Raw genomic sequence first — 9464 nt, 5'->3', positions numbered from 1 at the left:
TGTGAGGACAGAGGTCAGTGTCTGAGTCATCTTGTGCCTCACTGGGCTTGAGCAGAATAAAAGCCTAGTCAAGCATTTGCACACTGGTCGATGGATACACTAGAAAGAGCAGGAACGCGAGAGGGAATTTTTTTGGCGCCTGCCTCGCCCTTTCAAGCCAAGCCCCTCTGCCCTCTGCCCTCTGCCCCTTGCCAGCCGCCCGTCGCCGCCGCTCGCCGCCCGCCGCCGGCGATCCCTCTCCCGGGGAGCTGTAGTCAAGCGAGGCCGGCGGGCCGGGAGCGGGCGAGGGGCGGGACTTCCGGTCCCGCTCGCGACGCGGACCGCGCCAGGCGGAAGCCCGGCTCCGGGCCAGGATCCGAGAGCCCGGACTGGAGGTGAGTTCGCAGCCGGAGCGTTGCAGGCACTTGTTTCCTCAGTGGATGCCTTTCGGCGCGCCGCCGCCCGGCGCCGCAGGACTGGGAGACCGGGTAGGGACGGGAGAGTCGGCATCTCCTGCGCGTGTGGAGTCAAAGCCGGGACCCCAGGCTTGAGAGAAGGGCCAGGACTGAGAACGGGGAACCAGGAGAGCCCTAAGGGTAGCCTTTAGGGACTGAGGAGGGAGGCACCGGGGACCCTGAGGCCAAAGAGGCCCTGAGACTGGAGGTTGCGGATGACACGGGGCAGAGTTGCATCTCGGAGGAAAGTAGTCATTCGTGGGGGCGTGTCCCGGGTCCTGGCGGATTGACTGCGAGGATGGCATGAGATGGCAAAGGTTGGCTTCCAGGGAGAGGTTACAGAGGAGGGAGTCAGTCCTTCTCTGAGGGTCGTAGGTGAGAAGGGCGTCTTGACCTAACGAACCAGAAAGATGACCAGCCACCTATTGGATGCTGAACTCCTATTGCTTCATTTGCAATTCATGCAGTTTGTTTTTTGTTTTTAGAAATATATCCCGCTCCGCGCGTGTGGATTTCGGGAAAATATTGTATATTCCTAGGGACCGCTTGAATTCTTGCTTCACCCAGATTCTGCGTTTCTTTGTCAAACTGATAGTAGTTGAAAGTTCTCTTCACCCAAGGAAGACAACCAAAGTTTTCCTTTTGGACTCTTTTCTACCCTGCAGAGTTTAGCTTGTCTTATTTCCTTTGTCATGGGATGTACTAAATGCGTTCAGAATTATGGTGATAATCACATGGAAAGCCAGTGCTGTCAGTGTTTGCAGTTGCAACTCATTGTTTTTCTGCCCAACTTTCTGGCACATTTTTTCTAAAAGCTATTTTGTTGGGTTTAGTTTTTTAGTTTAACCAGTAAAGGCAATTTTACATCAGGGTGCGGCAAATTACTAGCAGTTCTTAAGATTTTACTGTTCCTTTTTGTTTCTGCTATAAGGAAATATATATATATATTTGCCATTGTCAGTGTTTTTAAAAAATATTGATAACCCAAGATCTGTTGTTATACACACATTAGCACATTTAGTTTTCCCCAGTGGCCAGTGTTTGATATGTGGGCTCATTATTATTACCAAAGGTAATTATTGATTTAGTTATTATTTACCTTGTATTTATGTTTTATTGGATGTGATTAATATGTGCTTCCTAATCTACATAATGTAGTGTTTCACTGAGTGTAATTACGAAGATTCTCCTAGCTTTTAAGTAGATGGTAAGTGAATTGCATTTTTGCCACCAAGCGGGCAAGGTAGCTAGGAAGAATCATAACACTTGTCATTGGTGGAGGGTGAGATCTGATGATTGCTTTGCTTGTTTCAGGTGTTTCACATTTCAAATGTTAGAAGTTTTTGTTTTAAAAATTACTGTATTAGTACAGGTAACTTTTAGATCTGATTTGCTGGTCTGACTTGAACTAATTCAGGAAAACTAGAACATTTTATATTTATTGGTACTGCGATGTCTTGCTAGCTTATAAATTCTTGATGGCCTTGAATATCTGTGCTTGAGTGAAATACACAGTTATAATGAAATACACAGTTATAATGTCCTTACGTTTAGGAGGACTGCTGATATTTACAAGTGTAAAGCAAGGCCTAAACATAAACAGTGCCTTAACATGTAAATGAGCATATTGAATAAGTTTTCAAATTAGAAAACGAAGAGATAACACTGATCTCTAAAGTAAATTGAATTAACTGCCATGTTAATTTCTGTATATGTCTCAATTTAATCTTATTTCTTTAAGCAGGCAATATTGTTTATCTGATAAGGCTTGATTTTATTTTTCTTCCGTCTTTTCCCATGGTTTTTGAGAAATAAAGCACTTGAGAAAGCATGCAAATCTTTAGACATTAGTTCATGGTTGGAGGAAGTGCTCGTTGCTGAAACACAAGAGCACTTGCCCTCTTGGGCAAGTTGGGTTAGCTACATATATGAATGGTATGTTGAGGTTTGATTGCCCTGTATTCTGGAAAATCTTTGGAATTGTATTCTTTCTTCTAATTGTTTAGTAAATTTAGCTTTCTCTCTAGATAAATTATTTTTGTTATTCCGTAGGATTTAGATGTATTTTACAGTTTAACCAATAATGGCAGTTTTTGATTAAGTACAGCGAACTGCTGGCTATTTTATAGATTCACGATTTCTTTTTATTCCTGAAGTATGTACAGTGTCTGTATTGGAAGAACTATCAAAATAGTGATAACCAAAACACTGTCTTCATATACACATACATTTGTCTTCCTTAATCTCTAGTTTGTAAAATATGAAATAATTTGCTAAGTTGAGCTCGTTGGTTCTATGCCCTTTGGTTATCAATTTTCTTATTATATAGTACGTTCTCAATTATCGGCATACCCTAGTTAGCCATTTCCTGCCATTTGATAGAATAAGAATATTTGTTACAATGGGGAAGTATAGTTTTTGGACGAGGAGCTACCAAAGAGTGCTGATCTGCTAACTTAAGGTCCAGCTGCTGCACTGCCTCTGATGAAAAGCATGGCCCTTAATGAGGTTGACTCACATGAGGTTGACTGCTTTTAGTATCACTTTCTGTCCTTTTCCTCTGGTGAGTTAGACCTTTTCTCCAATAGTGACCAAGATGACTTAGGCCTCAGAGTGACTCAAAAGGGGATGAGTCACTGCAGTCCTGTTAGTAGGGCCCTGTCCATTCTGCTGAATCTGATCCCACAAATCTTGGCACATTTTCCAGCCTATAGGCATGTAGTTATGACTGTGAACCTCTTGTTTAGGTTATTGTTTTAAAAATACTTTTAATACTAAATCATAATTTGTTGGATTATATAAATAGACTTAGTTTTGCTTTGAGTAAGGCATCACATTATACTATAGATGAACTTTTCTATTAAAGTGATAGGCTATAACTCACAATGGCAAATATTGTAGAAAACACACTGATTGCCCTTAACCTTTGTTGTTATTGTTAGTTTTGTTTTTAATTTTCAGAGCCTAAGGAATAGAAGAACTATTGGATAAATGATTTGCATGGGGGAGTGGGGGAAGTTGACCACTACCAGTGACATACTAGGGGTCTTGATGGTGGGAGCTGTCTGCTATAGTTGGAAAGAGTATTTTAGCACTGAGGTTTAGAATTGCCAGCTCCTGGTGATAATACAGCAGAAAGACTTTTAGTTGGTTTTATTATAGTTTTTGAATACCACACAGATGATGCACTCCTTTGTTACCTGCAGGGGGCTGGGAGGGGAATCCCTCCCACCTCTTGTGTGAATGACCTGGTGGAGCCTCTTGAAGCAAAATAGTACCATTTTGATTTTCACTGTGTTAGTATATAATTATGGTTCTCTGGAGAAACAGACCAATATCACATATATATGTGTATTTTAAAAAGATATTTATTTTAAGAAATTGGCTCATGTAATTGTGGGAGTTGGCAAGTACAAAATTTGTAGGTCAGACCAGCAGGCTGGAAATTTAGGCAGGAGTTGATTCTGTAGTTTTGAGGCAGAATTCTTTCTTCTTTGGGAAACCTCAGGTTTTGCTCTTAAGGCCTTCAGCTGATTAGATGAGTCCTACCAACATTATGGAAACTAATCTCCTTTACTTAAGGTCAACTGATTTTAGACATTAATTACATCTACAAAATATGTTTATAGCAACACCTAAATTGGTGTTTGGTTAAATACCTGGGTGCTATAACCTAACCATGTTGACACATAAGGCTAACCATGACAGTATTTAAAATACTTTTGGTATATTAAACTAATATGTGGCATGTAAAATGTTGCATAGTCAATAGGAGAATATTGATATGGTTTGGCTCTGTGTCACCACCCAAATCTCATGTCAAATTGTAATTCTCAGTGTTGGAGGTGGCGTCTGGTGGTAGGTGATTGGATCATGGGGGTGGTTTCTAATGATTTAGCACCATCCCTCTAGTGGTCTCATGATAGGGTTCTCACAAGATCTGGTTGTTTAAGTGTGTTGCACCTCCCCCTGTGCTTGTCGTTTCTCCTGCTCCAGCCATGTGGGACATACTGGTTTCCTCTTCGCCTTCCGCCATGATTGTAAGTTTCCTGAGGCTTCCCTAGCCATGCTTCCTGTACAGCCTGTGGAATTGTGAGCCAATTAAACCTCTTTTCTTTATAAATTACCCATTGAGGTAGTTATTTATAGCTGTGTGAGAATGGACTAATAGAAGAATCAAAATTCATAGCCCAGTTACTTTTTAAGGGATTTAAAAACAGTGAAAATCTGGGTTTTCATTATGTCAAAGAGTGGAAAATGGACAATTTAATGGCCCCTCCACTCTCTGACATTTAAAAGTTACTCTCTTTTTGTGGTTTTAATATGTTATATACACACACACACATACACACACACATATCTTTTTTTTTTTTTTTTTTTTGACACAGTGTCTCGCTGTGTTGCCTAGGCTGGAGTGCAATGGCACGATCTCAGCTCACTGCAAGCTCCGCCTCCTGGGTTCAAACGATGCTCCTGCCTCAGCCTCCCAGAGTAGCTGAGATTACAGGCATCCGCCACCATGCCTGACTAATTTTTGTGTTTTTAGCAGGGACAGGGTTTCACCATGTTGGCCCGGCTGGTCTTGAACTCTTGACCTCAAGTGATGCACCTGTCTCAGCCTCCCAAAGTACTGGGGTTACAGGCGTGAGCCACTGCGCCCAGCTAATATGTTGTATGTATATTTTTAATTTAAGGTGTTTAAAAAATTTTTTTAATTTTGTAACTATTTTTTTAAAGTTTATGCTCTTGCTAATCTTTTTGCTTAAATATTTAGATCTGGGAATTAGTTTTGTGCTTATTTAGCCTGATTCCTTTCATTTATGTTCGCCAAAAGGGTCCCAGAAAGGTGGAGTGATTTACCCAGGTCCCATAGCTAGTAAAAGAACCAGAATTTGAGGCCAGATCTCCTTGTTTCCAATCCAGTGCCCTTTCAGCTACAAAAGTAGTTATAGTTAAGTGAAGCTAATCAAGGGCAGATTTTCTGTAAGGAGGGTGATTTTGAGTGTCTATTTAAGGGAGTATGAATTGATTGTTACGAGAATGGAGGTGGTATTCGGGCTATTCAGTTACATTAGGGGAAGGATGAGCAGAGAGTAGATACATCATAAAATATCTAACTACGTAACTACTTGGGGGCACATAGTGATGTGTGATACCCATGGGGCTTGAAAGGATTTTGCAAGTCAGCACAAGCTAGCCATTGGGTGAGTCACAGGGGATATTTGAAAAGATCTTAAGGATAGGGAACACATGGACCAAGAGAAGTTACTGAGAGGGCTTCCTTTCTGGAGGAAGTTAAAGATAGAAAAGCATGGTGCTTTTGGAACCCAAGTGCTTGGAAGCCCTCCAGAAGAGAATTTTGAGGACTCTTTTGGGGGATAGAACATTATAGGACATAAATGGATATTCTAGAAGCTTGCCAGGTTTCAGGCATTAATTTGAGCTGAATTATGGTAATAATAATAATTGTCATTTGTTGCTCACTTGCAGCCTCAGCACAGTTAGAAGAGACCGTAGGCAAGTTACTGAACTTTATGCTTTACCTGCAAAATATGCATAGTAATACCTACTGTACATAGTCATTATAGGAAATACAAGATAATGTACATAATGTGCTTAGCATAATGCCTGTCACATAGTACTCAAGAAATTGTAGCATTTATTTTACTATATCATGCAGGCTGGCTAAGGGTGTTACTAGAAGACATCACTAGAATGAGATCCCTTTTTCCTCCTACAGCTTTATGTTACTCCCACAGGTCTTTTTATTTTTTTAAATTTATTTTATTTTATTTTTTGTGACTCCAGAAATATGCTTATCCATCCCACGGGTCTTTGGCATGCTATTGCCTTCAAGTTTATCATTTCTAAGCAGGTGCATGTCTCTGGCCATATGTAGAATACTTCTCTATCTCTGTGATCAGCAGGCCTGTTGTTTTTGAATGAACAATGCACCTTTTGGTTGTATTTCATTGCAGATTCCATCTCTTCAAACTGAAGTGATGTTCTTAACTGCAGTGCTATCTCCAATTAATTCAGATGGGGTTGGGAAGAGGAATGGAAAGCACAAGCATTTGAAGTCACTTTTCTCTTTAAAGGGTTCTTCCCTTCAGGTTTTGAGTAAACAACTATTTGAATAAAAATGAACTATTTTGACAGATGCCAGCTCCAAAGATAATTGGTTAAAAAAGACATTTTCTGGGATGATGCATCGTAAGATATGAAAGCACTTAAGGATTTGATGGGGTTTGGCTCTGTGTCTCCATTCAAATCTCATCTCAAATTGTAATCTCCATGTATCAAGAGAGGGACCTGGTGGAAGGTGATTGAATCATGGGAGTGGTTTGCCCTGTGGTGTTCTCGTGATAGTGAAGTTCTCATGAGATCTGATGGTTTAAAAGTGGCACTTTTCGGCCAGGTGCAGTGGCTCATGCCTGTAATTGTAGCACTTTGGGAGGCTGAGGTGGGTGGATCACTTGAGGTCAAGAGTTCAAGACCAGCCTGGCCAACATGGCGAAACTCTGTGTCTGCTAAAAATAATACAAATATTAGCTGGGTGTGGTGGCAGGCACCTGTAATCCCAGCTACTCAGGAGGCTGAGGCAGGAGAATTGCTTGAACCTGGGAGGCGGAGCCTGCAGTGAGCCAAGCTCGTGCCACTGCACTCCAGCCTGGGTGACAGAGTGCGACTCCATCTCAAAAAAAAAAAAAGTGGCAGTTTTCCCTGAGCTCTCTCTCTTTTCTGCTACCATGTCACAGAGTGAGACTCCATCTCAAAAAAAAAAAAAAAAAAAAAAAGTGGCAGTTTTCCCTGAGCTCTCTCTCTTTTCTGCTACCATGTCACAGAGTGAGACTCCATCTCAAAAAAAAAAAAAAAAAAAAAAAAGTGGCAGTTTTCCCTGAGCTCTCTCTCTTTTCTGCCACCATGTCACCATGTAAAACATGCCTTGGTTCCCCTTCACCTTCCACCATGATTGTAAGTTTCCTGGGGTCTCCCCTGCCATGCAGAACTGAGTCAATTAAACCTCTTGTTTACTCTTGTTTATAAATTACCCAGTCTCAGGTAGTATCTTTATAGCAGTGTGAAAACAGACTATACAGGATTGAATGACATATTTGTGCTCAAGATCCAGTAGTGAGATTACTAGGTAGTAGGCACAGAGTATCTGCCTTAACTTTGTAGTGTAATTCTTTCTGAGCCAGACCTGGAAACCATTTAACTTGTGTTCAGAAGGTTGGTAGAATTTGCATTTGACTCAGAGTGACATGGTATGTTTAGCTATCATTCTCAGGAGCCTTTGCAGCGCTTGAAGATTTATTAGGAAGGGTTCTTTCTGGAACTCTTTTAAGCTTGACAAGAACCTCTTTATATCATTTTGTATGCTAGGTTTTAAGTTGAGAAATTTATGTATTTCTACATTTATAAGCAGAAAGAGTTTAGAGGCTTTTGAGGAAAGAAGGAAGTTTGAATGCTTTTCCTGTAATTCCAACTGTTTTTTAAAGATGTAATTATATAAACATTGAATTTTCAATGATGACGATTTTCATAAATGATTTAATACAATTTGATCATGAGCTAGAACAGCTTCATATATCCAGACCTCAGTGTTTCAAATTATAAGGTTTTCTGTTTTACAGTTCTACAGTTGATAAATTTTGGTAATCTACAGCAGCATTTGATTTTCAGTGAGACATGCTGGCAAATTATTGCCTCTAAAATATCAGAATGAGTGGTGTGATCATTATATTTGTTCCATAGCCTTTGGTGCACACCTTCTTAAAATCTCCTCCTTTTCCCTGCTCTGTTACTTTCTCCTTTTATAATGATGCTTTCTCATCTCCTAAGTGTCCATGCATTAAAATCATCAATTTCTCTTTCTTTTGTCCCTTAACCTCTCTCCCAAAGGAAATCTGCTTCTCTCGTAACTGTTAGCTGGTCTGAATTGTCTGAGTTAATTCAGAATAAATTGTGGAATGACTGATAGACCTAATTCCAAATTACATCAGGATGCAGAGAAAAGGGAATACTTATACACTGTTGGTGGGAATATAAATTAGTACAAACTCTTTGGAAGACAATATGGAGATTTCTCAGAGAACAAAAAGTAGAACTACCATTTGATTCAGCAATCCTACTACTGAGTATGTACTCAAAGGAAAATTAATCATTATATCAAAAAGATACCTGAACTCAATACGTTTATTGCAGCACTATTGACAACAGCAAAGATACAGAATCAACCTAAGCATCCATCATGGATGACTAGATAAAGAAAATGTGGTGTACACACAACATACACACACGAATACTGTGCAGCTTAAAAAAGAATGCAGTCATGTCTTTTGCAGCAACATAGATGGAACTGGAGGGCATTATCTTAAGGGAAATAACTTAGAAAGTCAAATACTACATGTTCTCACTTGTAAGTGCTAAGTAACACGTACACATGGAAGCAGAATGTGGAGTAATAGTAATTGAAGACGAAAGGGTGGGAGAGGGTGAAGGATGAGAAATTGTAAATGGGTACAACATACATTCTTTGGGTGATGGTTACACAAGAGGCCAGATTTCACCATTACACAATATATCCATGTAACAAAACTGCACTTGGACCCCTTAAATTTATGCAAATAAATAAAAATAAGTTAGTAAAAAGCAAAAAAGTATATGTATTTTGAAGTGAAGCTTGTAAAACTAAAAAGTCCTGTTCACCCAAAGAATTAGCAAAGTGTTTTAATATATGTAGATTGCTTCCTTGTTTACCTTTCTTTCCTTTTTTTTTTTCGGACTCCTAGTATCTGAGAACATATTTCTTCCCTATAGGAGTTGAGAAGAGGAGGAAGAATAATGGGAGGAGACAGGACCTTTTTCAACTTGACAGATAGGTATAGTTACTTCTCATATGTTTTTTCCCTCTCCAGGTCCTCAGTAATCTCATTACATTTTTTTTGTTTGTTTATTTAAATACTCTCTGATGAAATATTATATGCCTCTTAGTTGCAGTTTCCCATCTCCCAACTTGTTATAAGA

General features: G+C 39.9%; 1 protein-coding gene across 7 annotated transcripts in view; it reads left to right on the top strand.

Moving 5' to 3' along the window:
* The first annotated feature begins 241 nt into the window (after positions 1-241).
* The window catches only part of DISP1 (dispatched RND transporter family member 1), a 193956-nt gene continuing 184733 nt past the window's right edge, over positions 242-9464 (top strand). The window contains exons 1-2 of one of the 7 annotated variants that reach the window (XM_054519954.2): positions 293-374; positions 9258-9319. Coding sequence is in view for 1 of the 7 variants with exons in the window: in XM_063725050.1 (XP_063581120.1) it covers positions 420-467 (48 nt within the window). In the remaining 6 variants the exon portion in view is untranslated. Of the gene's footprint in view, positions 752-9257; positions 9320-9464 lie in introns of all 7 variants that reach the window. The other 6 variants (XM_054519948.2, XM_054519926.2, XM_054519942.2 and 3 more) reach the window with 6 other exon arrangements.

The sequence above is a fragment of the Pongo abelii genome, chromosome 1 (genome assembly GCF_028885655.2).
Source record: "Pongo abelii isolate AG06213 chromosome 1, NHGRI_mPonAbe1-v2.0_pri, whole genome shotgun sequence".
Lineage (NCBI taxonomy): Eukaryota > Metazoa > Chordata > Mammalia > Primates > Hominidae > Pongo > Pongo abelii.
Note: the sequence above shows the minus strand (reverse complement) of the source record. Positions and strands in the feature narration are given on the sequence as shown.